This window comes from Cydia pomonella, chromosome 9 (genome assembly GCF_033807575.1).
Source record: "Cydia pomonella isolate Wapato2018A chromosome 9, ilCydPomo1, whole genome shotgun sequence".
NCBI lineage: Eukaryota > Metazoa > Arthropoda > Insecta > Lepidoptera > Tortricidae > Cydia > Cydia pomonella.
In genome coordinates, this window is record NC_084711.1 from 10,692,102 (window position 1) to 10,712,319 (window position 20,218).

The 20,218-nt window shown below is 39.1% G+C and overlaps 1 protein-coding gene across 4 annotated transcripts in view; it reads right to left on the minus strand.

The window, feature by feature from the left end:
* LOC133521338 (probable chitinase 10) overlaps positions 1-20,218 on the minus strand; it is a 58,682-nt gene that overhangs the window by 4,208 nt on the left and 34,256 nt on the right. For 3 of the 4 annotated variants that reach the window (XM_061856244.1, XM_061856245.1, XM_061856243.1), the window contains 26 exons: positions 18,140-18,307; positions 17,493-17,678; positions 16,995-17,171; positions 10,496-10,567; positions 9,798-9,986; positions 9,073-9,173; positions 7,740-7,947; positions 6,723-6,838; positions 6,219-6,420; positions 5,738-5,914; positions 5,424-5,635; positions 5,055-5,333; positions 4,706-4,924; positions 4,345-4,544; positions 3,894-4,211; positions 2,728-2,861; positions 2,421-2,632; positions 2,196-2,331; positions 1,909-2,051; positions 1,636-1,821; positions 1,229-1,520; positions 989-1,110; positions 775-906; positions 553-689; positions 326-459; positions 30-241 (listed from right to left, as the gene is read on the minus strand). In XM_061856244.1, the coding sequence (XP_061712228.1) occupies positions 30-241; positions 326-459; positions 553-689; positions 775-906; positions 989-1,110; positions 1,229-1,520; positions 1,636-1,821; positions 1,909-2,051; positions 2,196-2,331; positions 2,421-2,632; positions 2,728-2,861; positions 3,894-4,211; positions 4,345-4,544; positions 4,706-4,924; positions 5,055-5,333; positions 5,424-5,635; positions 5,738-5,914; positions 6,219-6,420; positions 6,723-6,838; positions 7,740-7,947; positions 9,073-9,173; positions 9,798-9,986; positions 10,496-10,567; positions 16,995-17,171; positions 17,493-17,678; positions 18,140-18,307 (4,664 nt within the window). The remainder of the gene's footprint in view (positions 1-29; positions 242-325; positions 460-552; positions 690-774; positions 907-988; positions 1,111-1,228; positions 1,521-1,635; positions 1,822-1,908; positions 2,052-2,195; positions 2,332-2,420; positions 2,633-2,727; positions 2,862-3,893; positions 4,212-4,344; positions 4,545-4,705; positions 4,925-5,054; positions 5,334-5,423; positions 5,636-5,737; positions 5,915-6,218; positions 6,421-6,722; positions 6,839-7,739; positions 7,948-9,072; positions 9,174-9,797; positions 9,987-10,495; positions 10,568-16,994; positions 17,172-17,492; positions 17,679-18,139; positions 18,308-20,218) is intronic. The other variant, XM_061856246.1, reaches the window with a different exon arrangement.

Sequence of the window (20,218 nt, forward strand, 5' to 3'; positions counted from 1 at the left end):
TTTTAATTATTATGGAAACTGAAACTAACCTGATGACAACCAGGATACTGCCAGGCAATTTGCAACCCATCAAAGTTCCATTTCCGCAAGAATTTGTAAACAGATCTGCTGAACTTCTTTCTGTTTTGTGAGGTTGAAGCCATTTCATGCCACTTTTCTTCCTCTGAGTCTTCGAGACCACCGACGCCCAAGATCACCTTCACTCCAGTATGCCGGAGACTTGTAACTTTTCCATAGAAGTCTGCAATTATCAATAAAATAATATCTTAATGGCAATATAAGATTACACTTACATTTCTATGTTTAAAACGAGAACATTTTTTACCATATCCTACGTCTAGTTCCGAATTTCCAGGCATTATTTTGAAAGACTTCTTGTCAAGATGGGCCCAGGCATAAATTACATGGGTACACATAGAAACGTCTAATTGATCCGGACCAAAACTTCCATTTTCACGTCTGTAATAAAAAAAAATACTATAGGTAGTATCAATTGGCAAACAATTAGTAAAACAATTTTCCAGTAGAGTTGAAATTAATCGTAGTTCTGACCTGTAATATGCCCAGTCAGTGAAATAACACCCAACAATCGGTTTTTCATTCGAGTCCACGACAGTTCCTTCCCCTGCAGTTATTCTTAGATTCGTTTTGGTCCTGCATCGGGATTTATGTGGTTCATCACAGTGATTCTGCAATAGAAAACAATTAGTTAGACCGATGGCTGTAATAATAACAAAGATGACGAAGAAACAATTTTATATCAAAATGTCTTACTCCATTCCAAAGTAAACCATCCGGACAAGTAAGCTGCATGTATACTCCATTGAAACATAGGTAATATTTATTGCAATTAGTGTCATCGCCTTTAAACATCATTCCAGAGCAAGGTCTGCCATCGAGATAGCCCTGTAAATCGAATAATTATAATTACACAAATCGTAGTGCAATGTCTCCAATTCAAAACACGCATTGGTGAGAGGAACCTTACACTTGTCTCAATGTCCGAGTCTATTTCAGGAATAGCTGGCGCAGATTCACCGGACTCCACTTCACTGGATGTATCGGTTATTGCACCTTCTGTGATAGCTGTTGGTACTGTTGCCCCCGGTACTGTGGATATAAATGAATCTCAGTGTTAAATCAATTTCATGATCCCGATATCTTTCTAGTTCAAATTGATGTCTCAGTTAATGTTGTTCAAGGTATGATTCGCTGAAATGATACTGACCTTCCTGCAGTTCACAAGGTGGTGGAGCCTGCTTGCCTCTCAGCACGTGATTTATACTGCTCAACAGCGGACTCTTGCCACAGCCGCAGTACTGGCCCGTAAAGTCGTCCAAGTCTAGAGCCCACACCATATTTCCTCCCAGTCCCATTGCACGTGCATACTCCGCTTTGTGGCGTGCCATGAAATCGTCGTCAAATGAAACCCACTGGTCGTCGCGCGTTGCGTATGGACCCATGCGTCCGCCATAGTCTTTGACCACTCGCCAGCCATAAACTCTAATGCGTTCGCATATCTGTCAGAAATAGGTCTGTTACATAATCTTTTTGCAATTTATAAGAACGTATGAGAGAGATGAATCTTTTTGTAACCAATGTATGATGTGGAATATTTTATGAGCCAAACTTTACCTCGTAGAATGCTAAGAAGCCCCTGGCTCTAGTCTCGTCTCCAGGATCACCGCCAGCGTCTGCGGGTGCGCTTAAGCCGTTCGCAGAGTTGTCCAGGAGAGAGAAAGACTGTCCGTACATGGGCACTCCCAGAACTAGCTTCTGTCGAGCTGCACCTTTCTGGATCCAGTAGTTGACAGTGAAGTTCTGTAAAAGAATGTGGTGTGGTAACTAATTCATAGAGTTAGCCTGTTGGCGACCATAAAAAATGATGAGTCTTATTTAAAAACGTACAGCGTTGAAAGTAGAGTCATCGTCGTCCTCGCGAGCATACATGGGTGCAATGTGACCAGTCTTCTTATCCCATTGGCCGTGGTAGTCGTACGTCATGAGCGCTATCCAGTCCAAGTTTTTAGACAAAGTTGGCACATCGTATGCTGTGTAAAAAAATGTTATTAGGTATATTTATTTTAGTTACAATATACTCCATTCATGAAATTTTATTCAACTGAAACACTGCCTTGAGAAATGAAAAGAATACATCCGTTAATTTTTTTTAATAAACTGCTGTTGCTGCTTACCATAATCAATGACTCGTTTGCTTCCAGAAACGGCGGTAGATAAAAGAAGTCCTCGTGTGTCGAAAGCAGAGCGAAGCTCTTTTATTAAGCTGGCAAACCCTTGCTTATCGGAATAAGGTCCCTTTTCGCATTCCACCTGTAATCATACCATTGTTGTTATAGAGATTGTAATTAATTTGTAGTGTTATGATGGGACAGGTCTGATAGATATTTTTATATACTTACTTGCCAGCACTTAGGATACTCCCAATCTAGGTCCAGTCCATCGAAGCCAAACTGCTCAATGAAGTCTATCGCGTGAACAACGAATTTCTTTCTAGCTGACGGGTTATTCACTAGACGCGAATACTTGTCGCCAGCAGAATCATTCCAGCCGCCTAGACCAATTACGACTCTAACGCCTCGGCTTTTTAGGGCAGTTACCTTTTCATAGAATTCTGCAATATAAAATTAAATCGAAGCATATGAACAATGTTTTGAACTAAGTACTTATATTTTCGATTACTTCATTATTTAGGTTCTTGTTACATACTGTTTTCAATATCCAACGATGTGTCGTGTGGTTTCATAACTAATGTGTCAGCGTCGAGGACAGCAAATGCGTAAACAACATGAGTGCACAGTGAAGGATCGATGTCACTCGGAGTATATTTTCCTGGTCCAGGTCTGAAAGTGAGAAAGTTGTAATTCATTAGATTAATTGACACTTGTAACCGTTTTAATTTGAATACCATACGCGAGTTATATGATGACGATAGATAGGCATTAAATATAGAAAAGAAAGAGGGCAACGTTAGTATAGTTACTGAATACAGACGGAAATTAGATAGCATGTTTTTCTTTTATTATTTTTTTATTTATTAAAATACAGCGGTATTCTTAAAAATAATCGTAGCCCCACAAAATTCAACAATGAGTTTGACTGTGGGGTCGCCAGTCTCTAGTTATATAACTAAATATACTAAATAAACTAGGTAAATAACGACTACAATTTAAGAAAATGTTTTTTAATATAGATTTTAATTATTTTCGCGTCTTATGGCTTCAGGCCAACTATTAAGTGGATATGGAATCCTTTTCCTAAGGGTTCTATCCCCGTTCCCCGTAGTAGTTATTAATTCTAGGAACGGATAGTTTGCCTGAAGTCACAGCCTTTGTGATGTAAGCATGATTAACTGGTGTTAAGGAATCCGCTGAGTTAAGCTCTAGGCAGCTATGGTTATTTATCGCAAGTAGGTATTTATGTTTTAAGCTAACTGTTAAAATATTGCAAATTTTAAATAGAAGCCTGTAGTAAGTAAGTAAATATTCTTTATTGCACCAACAATTATACATTTTACATACATGTAAAACTACAAATAAAATTTTAAAGAAAATAGAACCAGGTAACAACAGGCGGGCTTATCGCTAAAAAGCGATCTCTTCCAGACAACCTTTAGGTAGCAGGAAATTTAGAACTCGTACAAAAGTCAACAGGTAGTGCAAGGAGCTAAATATGGAGACTATTAAACACAAACACACATACCTACTACTTACCTGTAGTTACCTTTACATTGGAGTTTAGTTTTATGATTAACGAGTAATTAAACAAATCTGATCTGCATATTCTCTACGACAAATAGTCAGGTGAAAGCAGTGTTTTGAATCATACAGTTAAACTACATTAGAGTATTATAAAAAAAACAGTCCAAGACTAACCTGTACCAAGCCCAATTGGTGTAATAACAGACTACTTTGTATCTTTCTTCAACATGTGGTACTGTAGGTTTTTTGGTAGTTTGTACAATAGGGCTCATTTGTGAAGTAGGTCTCATAGGGCGCACGGTAGTTGTCCAGGTCGGTTTGTTATAACCGGGCCTTACTTCTATGTCATCAAGATCATCATAGTCATCTATCGATGGTCTGCTTGTGGTTGATGAATAGGTCGGCTGTAGATGAATGGGCTCCAATTCTATTTTTGGATTAAGTAAACCTTTTTTGATGGTGTTGAGCAATGGGTGTTTTCCTTGTCCACATCTATAATTAAATTTCGGGTTAAACTTTTGAATATACGATCCATCTTACAAATTATATATAGTGTTGTTGGTTATATAAATAGAATTTTAAAAAAAGATCATTATATTATGATTATTTACAAGGCTGTACATACCTGTTTCTAAAGTCATCAAGATCAAGTGCCCAAATCATACCGCCACCAAGATTCAAAGACTTAATAAACTCCGTTTTCTGTTTAACAATATCTATGTCATCAAAACCGACCCACTGATTGCCTTTGTAAGCGTATGGGCCCATTCTTCCGTGAGGATCCTTTTCCACTATCCATCCTTGATTCCTAATTCGGTCACAAATCTGGAATTATCGGAATGACAAGTTAATAAAAGGTTCATTATGATTAAATTAAGAGATGATACAGGTCTTCGCTTAATGTAATCGAAAGTTCTAAAGAATAAGAGCGTAACTGGGTAGATATCAGGATTTTAAGTATCAACTACCAAGGTTGTTTCAATTACCTCGTAATAAGCCAAGAAACCTTTGGCCCTAGTGTATTCGCCCGCCTCGCCTCCTGTAACAGCGGGCACGTTCAACCCGATAGCACCTTTTCTACCAAGCAGGTCTGGATCCGTGTCCCACTGGACCCCGGTCGTGAATGTTTGTCCGTACATCGGAATACCCATTACGAGCTTCCTTGATGGCGCACCTTTAGACATCCAATAGTGGATGGTGTAATTCTAAAATAAAATATAAGTATGTAAAAATCATGTAGGTACGATCAATCGACTGAAAGTCTGACCAAGCAGGGTAGCCCACGATTTTATTTTTGAGTATCTGAATTTAAAAATCATTGAAAGAAATACGTACAGCGTTGAAATAAGTAGTATCATCATCAGGGTGATAATACAGTGGCGCCACATGTCCAGTCTTTTTATCCCACTGCCCGTGATAATCGTAGGTCATCACAGCAATCCAATCCAGGTATCTTGCCAGCACAGGCACATCGTAGCCTTCGTCTATGACCTTCTTGTTGGGGGACACAGCAGATGACAAAAGCAGGCCTTTAGGTTTCATTAACGCCGATAGCTCACGAACTAGATCCGAGAATCCTTCTTTGTCGGAATCAGGGCCCTTTGAGCAATCCACCTAAATAAAAAAAAAAACTTTAAATATTTTCAAACCAATAAGCCAACAGGCTGCGAGCTGCGAGTAAATCCTACTCTTAAAATTAATTACCTGCCAGCACTTAGGATATTCCCAATCCAAGTCAAGTCCATCGAAATTGTACGTCTCAATGAACTGAACAGCGTGCGTGACAAAGCGGGCTCGAGCGATGGGGTCGTTCACCAGTTTGGAGTATTTGTCTCCTTCGGAGTCGTTCCAGCCACCCAGAGCCAGGGATACTTTGACACCGTAGCGCTTGTACTCGACCACCCGTTCGTATAGACCTGCAAAAATTTATTGTAACGCTTATTGTGCAATACTTTCAAAGTGAGTAGAACGAAAATCAAGAATAAAGCGAGATAACCAAGGTTAGAAACACTTGTTACGATTGTCATAGTCCGCCCAAGAATCATGCGCCGTGATGAGACCATCGCTGCCGAGTACCGCGAAACCGTAGACGATGTGCGTGCACAGAGTTGGGTCGATATCTTCCGGTCCGTACTTGCCCAGCCCTGGTCGGTACCACGCCCAGTTCGTGTAGTAGCAGACTACCTTGTATTTAGCTGAAAATATGTAAATTAAATTAGAATGCAAAACTTTTTATTACATTGAGAGCACGCTTCGAAGAAGGTAATCGGTTCCAACATTGCGATAAAAAGCGCAAGAAGATCGAAGAAACCTCAAACACCTTTTTAAGACACCAAACGAAATAATATCAACTTTAGAGGCTAGATGAAACAGTTAAAAAATTAAAGTTAAGACAGTTATCAATTGTTAATAAAACCAAAGTATGTTTTCTTAGGTGAAGTGATGGTGACTCTTTCGGAAATTTATTTAAAATAGGTACTTCAATCTGTAGGTACTCACTTTTTAGAAGAGATGGTTTATTAGGCACTTCTGGTTGTGTGGGAGTGGGTGTGGAAACAACTGGACGTGCCGGTTCAAAGTGCTCCGTGTGCTCGTGATCAATGGCGGGTTTGGAAGGAGTTTCCACCATCGGCCTTGTTGTTGTCATTCCACTCTTGCTTTTACATTTCGCGCTCTTGGGCCAATCGCAGATTTGTTTTTCCTAAAATGCATTATCGGTTGAAAAATGAAATTAGATAAAAATTATATTAACATAGGTATACGTACTTAGGTACTTATAGCATCTTGGAAAGAGGCTCCAAATACACAACAACTTTCATTATGGACATGCATGACAACGTCAGCGTAATTTTAAACAATTTTGATTATTGAAATTGAGATTTCTTATTTTCATGCTGTTTTTACCCGTGTGCTACCCTCATTTATTTCATCCCCCTCTTTCATCTTTTCAAGACCTACTTTTTATTATATCATGCGTTGATGTTTGGCATGTTTTGTTCTCACCTCATTCCAATGAAGGCCAGCACTGCAAGGGAACTCCTCGAACTTTCCAAAGAGACAGTGTCTGTAGCGAGTGCAGTCTCCCTCCACCTTGGCGTATTCGCCATTTTCACAAATTTCTATGGATCGACAAAACATTATAATTAATTCCTTGATTACGATATTTTTTTAGAATTTTATTAGGTATTATTATCCCTTTCCAATACATGTATTTTTCCACATTTATATAAAAGTAATGCCGCAAGTAGGATAGGTGGAAATGAAATGATGAAAAGTTTTAATTTATTATGTATTTACAGGTACAAATTAGAAATAATATCACAAAGTTATTTCATTTATAACAGGCAGCTGATATAGTCGTTCATTTTGTAGCTGGCCCCGAACGGCTTATCCTTGGTCTAGTAAAACCGTACGCACTTACCTTCATAAAAAATGTTTCGTTCGTTTTAACCGGTTATTGAATTGCGACACTATGGTAATTGCAATAAAATTCAAAATTATGTTGCGAGGCTGTGTGGGGTCCCTCTATGGTTACTGAGTGCCGGCGAGTCGAACGCTACAGAACCAGTCTAATATGAGTCATCAAGATGCGTAGGTAACAAAGGCGCGTTATCGGAGAGCGCACTTACACGGCTGCTGCTGTTTTTTTTCAGGTAGTAGCACGAGCGGTTTTACTTACAATAAACAAAGGATTACCCGTTCGGGGCCAGCTAACAACTAACAACCATACAACCATACACTACTTATCTATTTTTTTGCTCTCTACTGTAAAGGTTATTAGTTAGATTGCAAAATATGTGATATTCACAGCAAATTTGTTTATTCATTTACACGAGTCTATACATATAAGTAAGACACCCTATTTTTAAAGTTAGATAATTGTTATCTACAATCAAGCGACTAGGTAGGATATTTTTCTGTGGTCTGGATACATGATTTGCCATACAGTTAAAAACATATTGTCGCGATAGTGCACAATAAGCTTTCAATAACTGGCACCGAGATGTTTAGTCTATTAACTTGTCTGGTCCTGGAGCTGCATGGAGACGGGCGCGGCGGGGTGCATGTTCCGGCGGTCGCCGCACGAGTCCTTGCGCGGGAAGTCGCACTGGCCGTTGGGTCCCCACACCAGCCCGGGTGCACAGCTCTGCGCCACCAGCTGTCCGTTCACGCACACGTAGAACTTCTCGCACTGAGGGTGCGGGTGGTATGTGCCGGTTTGGCAGCGCTGGAGAATAGTAGAAGAAATATCACATATGTACTCGTTAAAGGGCAATTAACACTCGCAAGCAGGCACCTTACAAACATACTAGTTTATGATTTCACTTGGAATTTTTTTAGAGTGCTGATTGATTTTTTTAACAATTTTAATCTTGTCGGTTTTTGCGAAGATCACGAGACACTCTTCCTATACCTATAGGTATAAGATAGATGGCAAGGTATTAATTTTAAACTTTTATTTCGTTAATACAGTGTTACATTTAATTAATATAAATAATAATTATATACTTAAATAAATGAAATGTTATTTATAACACAATCTTTAACAATTTAAACTAAATTAAATAATCGTCACGAATCGTACCTGGCTCAAATATCCCCATTACGCTGGTAGCGTTACCGCGCTGAATGGCCAGTGAGATCCATTGGACCAGGTACGATCTGGGCAGGGGATCGCACCCCCTGTCCCTCAGCCGCTGACCCAAATCCCTCACAAAGTCCCTGGCCTCCACAGCCCAAGGTCCCGCAGTCTCGACTGCAACTGGCACAAAGTCTTATATTGGTTCCAAGGCAGAGTACTTAGCACGCTTCATTTTGGCGGCATACTCCGCGGCTGTCCCAGCAGACCTGATAGTGAGACTCAAGTGGGACGATGCAAATGTACTCGCGCACGTCGCATCCCACAAGAGACATCGACCCTTTTGCCATGGCACCAATGTCAGACCATCAGGCCTCTTGCCATCCGTGCGGCACAACCCTGGAGGCTCCAAAACGCAAGGAATATTGGCCGACACCAAAGCTCTGCGGATGACATCATTGATGGCATGATGCCTGGAAAAACGGCCCGCGCACTTCATGCAGCTAAGGCCATGGTGACCGTCTTCTTCAACCATGATCCCACAAATGCACCGATGCGCCTCGCAAACCTTACACCCTAAACGCAAGACAACCGCGATCCTTAAAGAATCGTTATCCAAAAGTGTGAGGGGGCGCGACTTTGAGGCGCGCCAAGTCCGATTCTACCGCCTCCCCTAACATATTCACAATGATCTTTCTGCACAAAATATCGTCCCAAGATACATTACAATGTCTGTGATGTAGGTACAAGAATGATTGTAATCACTAATCTTACCGAAGGCGCGGTCGTGAGGTTTTCAGTAGGCTTCTTCGAGGTGGTCCATTGTTGTGGTCTCTTGGTGGATGTAGGCGGAGTTTTCGTTGCACCGGGTTTGACTAAATAACAAAAACCATAAATTACTACAGGTTTTTTTTTTTATACGAATTTGATCAGGTAGATACTTCATATTTAGAAAGATTTTAGGATTTATGTATTTTTTTTCATTGTAGAGCTTTTGTTACTTTGATAGGTACCGAATGAAATATTATTGGATGATTAATTTCGAAATTAGAAATTGTTAATGTATTAAAATCTATTTTATTTAATTTTAATTGCTTACATGTATGTACAGTCAGCTGCAGAGTAGAAAAGGTTAACCCCCCTGCATAGAAGTCTGTATGCAAAAGTGCTAAGCGAATGATTTTGCTGACTGTACATATGTCAGGTCTTCAGGTAACAATAAAATTGTCTCAATACATGATACCCATATCCCATATCGGGTGTGGCAATGACAGATATTTCTTGGTAGTAAAAAGCTTAGTAGCAGAAAATAAAAGAGCAGCTTGTCAAAGCAAACCATCACATATGATGAACTTTACCCAATTGCCGCAGTTAGTCTACTTGTCCCCACGTTGGCCGGGCGATGTCTCGACTAACTCCTACTCGTTCTGTTCGAACTTTAATGAGAACTCACTTTCGTTCTCCTTTTCTCACAGTAGATATGTCAGTGAAATACCAACCATCGCACATGGCGAACTCTGCCCAATCGCAGCGGTTGGTACGCTTGTCCCAGTGCAGGCCGGGCGGGCACTGCTGCTTGCGCCAGCGGCCGCCCACGCACAGCAAGTACGCGTCGCAGGTGCTGGCCGGCGTCATCGACTCGCCAGAACCGCACGAGCTGTCTTCGGCTGGGATGTTGCTTGGCTGAGCTGTTAGTAAAGCATTATATATATAGCATGATAGTTATTTGTATGGCCTTCTTACAATGGTTAGCTTAGCTCAATCAACCAAGAATTAAACGCTTATTAATTGGCTAGGTATCGTTTCAATAATACGCATACAATGACATGGCGGACGATATTGCTCCTGTTTCACTTCACCAATGGTGGCAATGGCATTGGCGTTATATAGGATCCATACGCATCGAATAGCTAACCACTTAATAGCGCCAAGGCATGATGAATAGGATCGTAGATAACTAACTATATTTGATTCCGCGTAAAGCATCGGCGAAAACGAACAATGACAGTATGACGTGCCTTGCGTGCAGATGTTCAAAACGAAGGCGCAGTGCATCACAAGATGTAGAAGGTAGAAGAGTCATCAACTGTCAGCGAATTTATTTTAAAATTATTTTATCCTTATATGTTTATACATATAAATAAATGCACTATTGTAACATCATTAATATCATCATTATCGGTTACTAGTAACTTACGAGTGGTAGGGGGTCTGGTTGGGAGTCGAATAGTTGTTCGGGTCGGCAACACAGCCGGAGTGCTTGACGAACCTGTGAATTATTATGCTGGTCATTCTGGCAGGCAGGTGTTCTAAATTCATAGAAAAAAATAATAGGGTCGTGAGAACGGGCCATCAAGTGTGTCCACAAATAGAAGGTAAAATTATAGACCGTGTCCAGAATCGAAATCTGAGACGAGCGCAGCGTACCATCTGTCGCTGTGTAAATGCAAGTCCCCAGAAACATAATAGTGAGGTATATTCTTTCGATTTGAATCATCATAAATAATCTATTATCGGCGTTGCTTATTTCGTCAAATTTAAAATTTTCTACGTCTCAACCGCTTAGACTCTGCCATTAAAAAAAGCGGCCAAGTGCGAGTCGGACTCGCCCATGAAGGGTTCCGTACCATTTATGACGTATTAAAAAAAACTACTTACTAGATCTCGTTCAAACCAATTATCGGTGGAAGTTTGCATAGTCATGTATATCATATATTTTTTTTAGTTTTATCATTCTCTTATTTTTTGAAGTTACAGGGGGGGGGGGGGACACACATTTTACCACTTTTTATTATTTTATTATTATTTAGGATTACCAACAGATAATACATCTTACATGCTCTTAAATCTATATGACAATCAGGACTGATGCTTATCTAATTATAGGTAACCACATCTTATATAAGTGTCTTCTACCAGTGAACATGCAGTAATCTTACGGTTAAATTAATTAGTACCAGTACATTACATTAACTAATGCTATTTGTACAACTAGGATGATGGTACGAGTAAATAGTTGATAACAATTATTAACTACTTATATACAAATATTTTATATAAATGTTTTATTAAGTATTTTTAAGTCATCTGTGAATCTGTGGCGAATTACTTTGTGATATCCAGTGAGCCAACATATTTCATCACCTTTCTTTTAAACTGATCTGGTCTATCGTTGAATATGTCAACTCCCGCAGAGCCAGGGATATGATTGTATAATTTTGCCATTCTTAAAAGGGCAGAGTTACGACCTAAATTTGTTTTCCCAAATGGAATTCTAAACAGCTTATACAAACCAGAACGAGGTAGCTTAGCAGGAACAGTTATTTTAATTTTACTTAACTGTTCTGGACAATCCAGCCCCGTACTATTAACCAATTTAGAAAGGAACATTAAATCTAGCACTTTTCTCCTGTTACTTAGTGACATAAATCGAAAGAATTTTAGTCGTTTATTATGTGATGTGAGTTTACGGCTTTTGGAAGAGGAATATCCTAAATGTGTTAAAACTTTGGAAGTGTCTCTCGCGCAAACTATTCAGTTTAGAAAAAAAAATGATATTAGAAACCTCAATATCATTTTTGAAGACCTATCCATAGATAACCCTCACGTATGGGTTTGATGAAAAAACATTTTTTGAGTTTCAGTTCTAAGTATGGGGAACCCCCAAAATTTATTGTTTTTTTCCTATTTTAGTGTAAAAATCTTAATGCGGTTCATAGAATACATCTACTTACCAAGTTTGAACAGTATAGTTCTTATAGTTTCGGAAAAAAGTGGCTGTGACATAAACGGACAGACAGACGGACATGACGAATCTATAAGGGTTCCGTTTTTTTGCCATTTGGCTACGGAACCCTAAAAACCACTGTATAGATGTTTTTCATAATTTTCAGTTACAGTGGGACAACGAATCGTTGTGTATGTACAGTTTGACATAAAATAACACCCCTAATTTTTTAAAGCATTTCAATTCGTGCAATCAAGCAATTTTCAATTCGTATTTTAGGCGTTGTACGTGTAACAGGGATAAAAACAAATTAAAATAACACTTTATTATACCCAATATAAAACTTAAAATAATAGCTTAGATATACCTTGACTTATTGTCTCACTAAATTAGTGGCGGTGATTACTATAACTGTTCCAAATTTTTGCTGTCTCCGTCAAACGGTCTCCGAGAAAACCGAATTTAACCAATTTGCGAAACCGAAGTGATTCCAAAAACGAAAAAAAAAAGAATATACAAACATATTGGGTCCAAATTTTCAAAGCGAGGTAGCAACCTCTAAAACGTAACTGAATATTCCTAAAATACCCTTAATTGGTTTTTTATGGCAGAGACTACATTATGTGGTTGAGACTTAGAAAGCTTTACTTCGACGAAATGAACATACTCGTACACTAGTGACTACGTAGCCGACGTGTCCGTCCACTACGATATTATTAGCATGTACCTACATAGATATAGAATAATGTATTAATAGTTAAAAATAAAATGTGTCCGATTAATTTTTATAGTAAAGTAAAAACAATAATTTTATTTCGTAAGTTGGACCCGTTACTGTCAACCATTGTTTAGCTATAAAATTGCGCTATGTTTAGTGCATAAGCTGCGACCGCCACGGATGACTATGTATACCCGTTAAGTTCTTGTAGCGTTATTGTATTAGTTTGTTAGGGTTCAGCTCTGTGTTAAAACACCGCCCCACAGGATATTGTAACTTCCCCTACCTACACCCCAAACTACCCCATCTATTAAACCCCAAACCTAATAAAATACTGAACCTAATCGTTAACAATCCCACCTTTAAAATTACCCCTAAAATTTACCCCAACAATAATTATACCTTAACAATAATTTGGCCAAGTGATCGTCTAGTTAAAGGTTAGGACCCCTCGAAGTGAACCGCGGTACTCCAGATTCTTTAATGAGTAACAACTAAATCTTGGACTCTAATTCTACCTGATTAAATATTACCTAGATGCTAAGACTCGGAAATTTACTATACTAAATAATTTATTATGTTGATAAGAAGTAATCGATAGGATTTTATGTTAAGATTCAACCTTCAGCAAAATACCGTAAGAATATGTTATTCCAAACCCTTTTCTATATTAAATATGACACCTTATAAGTAGAATGAAAATATATAACAATCGACAAGGTATGAGCAGTGTCGTGGTAAGGGATATAGGCTCCGCCCACATGCACAAGGTCGTAGACGACGGGTGTAGCCTTAAGTTACAGAAACTCAATGATTTTTGATGTAATGTAAGATATATTTTTATTAATTTATTAGAAAGATATTTAGTTATTGCAGCATATATGACTATATAAATATAATAATATATTTGGTAAAATCCTGCTACTCCTATTAAGTCTTCGGGGTAACATTGAAGCAGCACTCCTGGGTTAAGCCCATTTACACACTTATAATAAGATTAAATATTATTATTTATCAATCCTATCATCTTCTAAACGAGGTGTGAATGGATCACACGTGCTGCCTCTAATGCTAGATGCAGGTCTGAAGACTCTTACTCCGATCAGCAATATCAATCGGGCCACCTAATCCTATCTTATTAGCCAGACGGGCTATGACCAACGCTTCGCAACCCTATGCAAACCTAAGGACTGACGAAAAGAAGCGATAAGTATTCGTCAGACACCATTTACTTATCTCTTTTTTTTTATATCCAAAAGCTAAGGCTACTAAGCCAATATCCCAGTCCCCATAGCTAAAAGTAGGCTGAATTCCTAGGCCTTTTAAATGTATAAACGAAGTACAAGTTTAACTCATTACTGTACTTTATGAGATCGAACTATCAAGGAGAGTATTATTCCACTCAAAGATTCCAATGGACTGCGCTCGCCTGCCAAAGGATCTCTAAAACAAACCATTCTTTAATCCCAGAATAGTCTGTGTTCCTAAACCCAACTTGATATTTAAGGATTGAATATATAAATACCTTAGGACCTGATCGTAATACTCAGTACTTCGTCTCTACACCAAAAACCCAGAAATTAAAATAAATAGATATAAGATGTTACAGATGACCGTCAATTTTTTACTCAGGGTAACAGTCTGAAAGATTTAGGTAATTAGAATCCATTACCAGTATTTCACTAATATTATCATTAGTACACGTTATAAAACCATAGCTTCACGCCATTAGAACCTTTTGAAAGATATATATACACCAACCAATCAAATTTCTAGATCAAACCTAAGAGAGACCCTATAACAGAGTGTGTGACTCTACCCTATTCCTACCCTTAGTCCCTAATCTAGTATGTCCAGAACACAGATCGTACTTACCATTGATCTAGTGATTTGGAACATACACAAGTGTATCCCTAAGTCTATGCTGTAAAGTTCGGCCGACAAAACCGAGGTATAGCAAACCCTAGTGTCTGTGTGATTGGCCCCCTCCTCATCGCCACGTGGGCACGGTGGATGAGAATAGACCGCCCTAGCATGTCTATAGGTAATCAGCGCACTAGCACACACACACGTACCAGTCACATGGGATACCCTGCCATGACTAAAACTTTATCTGTGTTTGTTACCAATCATGACAGAAGCTCTCCCGTGACCAGCACTAGCATGAGCCAGAGCACCGAAATATATAAATATATTTAATACGAGACCTAGCCTCAATTACTGCAGACTTCAGTGAGCTGAGATTACTCTCAATGGCACGCACGTGATGCCCTCACATTCATCTAACAGCTGGACCTTGAGACTAAGGAGAGTATGCTCGCCTCTTATGTTGGTAAAGAAGAGACGCCAAGTCCTCTCAACTTGGAGCAAAAGACTTCTAAACAGCTGCAATTTGTCACCGTTAGGGAGAAGCTGCTTAGATGGACAAACTGTTAGTCCAAACAGTGATCTGGCTTTATAAAATAACAAACTAACCTCATAGAAAGGTAGTAAAATAACAAAATTAGATTTTACTAACAAAAAACTCACAATATAGTAACACAGATAAGGAAGTAAAGAATCTCCACCATAGCCTAAGCTTAGCATTACGACAACATTGTCCCCGCAATGCCAAACCTAGACACAATTTACAAGTTTAAATTTACCAGGATAATTCCCAGCAAACACAAACAAATAGAAGGAATAGTAGAGAAACTTTACTTACCCAAAGCCAGAGATACCGCCAGTCCGATGGTCAAAGAATGAATAATCTCCTCCGTACTTTACGGCCCTTTTATATACTTTAGTAGCGACATAACAGCGACATAACAGCGACATAACGGCGACATAACGGCGACTAGCGACATAATAGCGACATAACAGCGACATATTGGCGACTAGAGACATAATAGCGACATATTGGCGACATAATAGCGACATAACGGCGACATAATAGCGACATAACGGCGACATAATAGCGACATAACGGCGACATAATAGCGACACAACGGCGACATAATAGCGACATAACGGCGACATAACGGCGACACAACGGCGACATAATAGCGACATATCGGCGATATAATAGCGACATATCGGCGACATAACGGCGACACAATAGCGACATATTAGCGACATAACGGCGACATATTAGCGACATATTAGCGACATATCGGCGACATAATAGCGACATAATAGCGACACAACGGCGACATAATAGCGACATATCGGCGACATAATAGCGACACAACGGCGACATAACGGCGACATAATAGCGACACAACGGCGACATAACGGCGACACAATAGCGACATAACGGCGACATAATAGCGACATAACGGTGACATAATAGCGACATAACGGCGACTTAATAGCGACATAACGGCGACATATTAGCGACATAACGGCGACATAATAGCGACATAACGGCGACATAATAGCGACATAACGGCGACATAATAGCGACACAACGGAGCCATAATAGCGACATAACGGCGACATAATAGCGACACAACGGCGACATAACGGCGACATAATAGCGACATAAAGGCGACATAATAGCGACATAACGGCGACATAATAGCGACATATTGGCGACATAATAGCGACACAATGTTTTTCACGCACACAACGACAGTATTTGCTTAGTAGTCAGTTTAAGTAGACCAAAAAATGATAAAAGGGAACGTTCCAAAACCTGTCAAACATGAATATGCTAACATTATTATTTAACTTCAGGTATTATAGTTTTGTTTTCTGAAAATAACGTCTGTATTGTAATATTTTACGTTTATTATTAAGTTAGTAACTCAATGTTCTTTATTACACCAATAATTATGCATTTATTCTAGGTTAACTTCAATTGATTATTATCATTCTTCGCAGCATTTTAAAATAAAAAAACAATGAAAATTTACTGAGTGTTATGTATTTAATGGTACAAGTGGTAAAATACGGAAACGTGTCCTTCAAGTTGTAATTGTTAGAATACGGAGTGAAATCATGAATGAAAGATGCAAACGAAGAATACTGCAGTTTTTCATTATTTTCTATGTGTTTTAATATAAAACCAAGGCCAATATCACGAAATAGGCATATGGCTAGTCACAATATCTGCAGAGTCAAAGGAGTATTGTTTATTTTATTTTTGTACAATTTAGTGTAGTTTTTAGTTGCGTGGGAAACTCTTGGACCGCTATATCGTACCTTTATCGGGAGATAGTGTTGATACTATTGATGTCGAGTTGAGTACCTAAAACTATAATGACTCACTTTCACACTTGGCGTATTTGGGCCAATCGCAATAGTTCTGCGTAGGGCTCCAGTGCAGGCCGGGGGCACAGCGCTGCCGGCGCCACACGGAGCCGTCGCAGTGCAAGTATGCGTTGCAGTCTCCGGCTACGGGCTTGTATGTTTGGCCGTTGCATGGTGTTCCGTCCATGGAATCCCCTGTTGAAAAAATAAGGGCAAGTTAAGGTTAAAACTTTAAGATTTGGCTTTTTGAACCCGTTTAGAACACCTTTTTACAGGGCATACAACAATAATAGTTCCCAATGGAATTCAATAGGTACCTAGTTATTAACGAGTATTAGTTTCTGAAGGAGTATTTGGTTCTAACGACCATGTGTACAGTTTTACGTAGGAGTGGCAAATAATAGATATTTTAAGTGCTAATTAATGATTTTTTTAAATCACTGTCTGTTCTAAGACACTAACTTATATACCTACGAGTTTACATTTTTTTTCTTTCAGATCGATTATTTGTGTTACCAGAACTTGCTGCTTCAGTAGTTGGTCTACGCGTAGTCGTAGTAGTGGAAGTAGTGGTGCGTCTGGTGGTAGTGGTAGCTCTGGTAGTAGTGGTAGGTATGCTTGTAGTGGTAGGTCTAGGCGGGGGTCGTGCCGTAATCGGTGCGAGTGTGCTCGTAGCTGTAGTTGATTCGCTGCTTGAAGTCGCTGGGGAATAAAATGCATTCGGTAATATTATATTTTTATGTTTGTATAAATGCGACGCAACAAGTGCTCAAGTCCACAATTGCTTGAGCAATTAGGTGTCAAGCTAAAGATAGCTTTAGCGATAGTTGCAAGAGCTCATGCCTGTGCTTTACGTATCGCAATCGAGTTAGCTGACACAGTCCTTCCTCACAGCGCAAGGAAAGCTAATATACTCGACCAACCTGAATACCTACTTGGCGGAGCTTGCCAGTCTCAACGGTAGCGGCGGACCAATGCTGCAGTTTACAGTTGACGTCAAATACATGTTTACACGTTTGCTCCTTCGTACCTAATAAGGCGAAATCGTAAACATATTATTGTCGTCGACTGTACCTACACGTGCGGTACTAGAGGTAGCAGTAACAGTTCTTCCCACGCCCAGCATATGGGTAGGTATTTAACCAGTGACGGCAGTGACCAACCTGAGCACTTGGCGAAGCTGGGCCAGTCACAGCGCTTGGTAGCGGCGGACCAATGCAGGCCGGGTGCGCAGCGATGCTTACGCCAAACACCACCCTCGCATTGTAGGTAACTTTCGCAATCGCCTGCTGCCTCACGGTATTCGCCCGCAGTGCAAGGTTTGCCTTCCGCTGTAAAAAATACACCATTATTTACATATATCAAAACACATATTTTTTATTATTATATCGCATTTATCATATTAGATTTTGTATATACCTATCGCGTCGCAGTAATTTGTAAGTAAGTTAAATTTTGTGAGCAGGTTCTATAATTATGTAGATTTATTTATTTTGTAAATTCGGTTTTTCGAAAAAAATCGGTTTCGCGACTACCGCTCACAGAGCCACTAGTATAAAGTGAAATATTGTTTAAACTAAGCTCTACCCTACTTTTTTTTGTTGTTGTTACTACGGCTCAGCTTGTTGATAGTGTACGGACGTGATTCAAATATAGAATGAATAATAATGAAATGCTCTATATAATTTCATTTCATTATCTCTCTAAACGTCATAGTGAGCGTGTAATGAGTGTTTAAATATAGGAAACAAAATAAATTGACAGCTTTTTTTTTACCTGACAGTGTAAGGACGGACGTGCCTATAAATTCGGCCTTATTGCTGGTACCACAGAGTTCACTATTACAAGATAACTAGTTTTAACCCCTGATTCATATATAGAAAAATTGGCCTAGCAGAGTAATACGGGCTATCATATTCGACACGGTTTTTATATTTTTGCTGTCCGAACCTACACCGTGCACTCAATATTTAAAAAATTATGGTTGTCAAACTTTTCAGTTTGAGGTCAATGAACCCATGTGGGGTCAATGAACTCACGTGGGTTTATTGACACCATAAGCGCGGTACGTTGAAAGAAGGTGATATAATTTTTTTAGAAAAAAAACCGACTTCAACGAAGGAGACCAGTGAAAGAAAGATTATTGTTGATTTTGGATTTCATAAAAACATAACGAAGATGACAATTCGCCAAGCGGGAACTATGTGTCGTTGAAGAGTTCCATTCTGATCAGCATCAGCTGTTCCACGTTTCAGATAGCGTTGTTGTAACACGGGCAATTACATTTAACTCGACCAAACAATTGAAAACTATGACATATCAATGACATTTCAAACATCGATCGTCAGAGATAGTACGTACGTTAAGTAGCAAATGTATTTACTCGTACTAAACACGAATCAATATGAAAACAGGCCCTAAGGCAAGTGTACACGCTTTCTCGAAGGAACGGCAAAGTTAACCTTAGCAAGCAGTTCTGGGCTTCATTGATCAGCTATTATACAGCTTAATGTGATGGCGTTATAACCGAGTAGGTTTACACCATTATCCAGACAATAACAACATTGAATATTCTTATTCCGCCGTTACAAAGCTTTAGTTTAGAAAAAATGCTATTAGTTTTTTTTTGCACTTAATTCTGTATAATGGTGTTTCTTTATGTTATTGTAAAGCCAAAAGTAATAATTTTGGCATTATACAGCGGTAAATCAGCCTCACTGCATAAAAGAAACCTTTTCTGCGCTAGTTCAACTTCAACCCTTTTTGTACTCCGTTGTTCATCAGTTTTTAAGCTCTAAGCTGTTTATTAGCGGATTTAAGTATTTGTTTAGCCTTAAATGTTACTTGGGTGGCAGCGTTTCCGGACAAAAAATAAAATCACATTTTTTTTTAAGGAACATGTTAAACAATATTCGAAGAAGTTTAAAATAGATTGCCATATCGCTAAGCGTAATTATTTAGGCCGAAAAAATAAAAACTAGTTCCGATATAATTAAAACAACGTGGAAAGTAAAGGCGGCGTGGCAATAAAGTCCACGGCACCATTTTTTGCCACGCCGCCGCCGCCGATAAATGATCGGCGTGAAATCGGCGTGACCTTGAGTGTTAACAATTAACTATTCCAAGATGGTATTTGAATTACAATATGTTTTTTTTTTTAATTGCATGTGTTACAGTTGTCACATATATATCAATTAATTAAATGAAAAGTTGCACAAACTATTTGACGCACCGATTTAAGA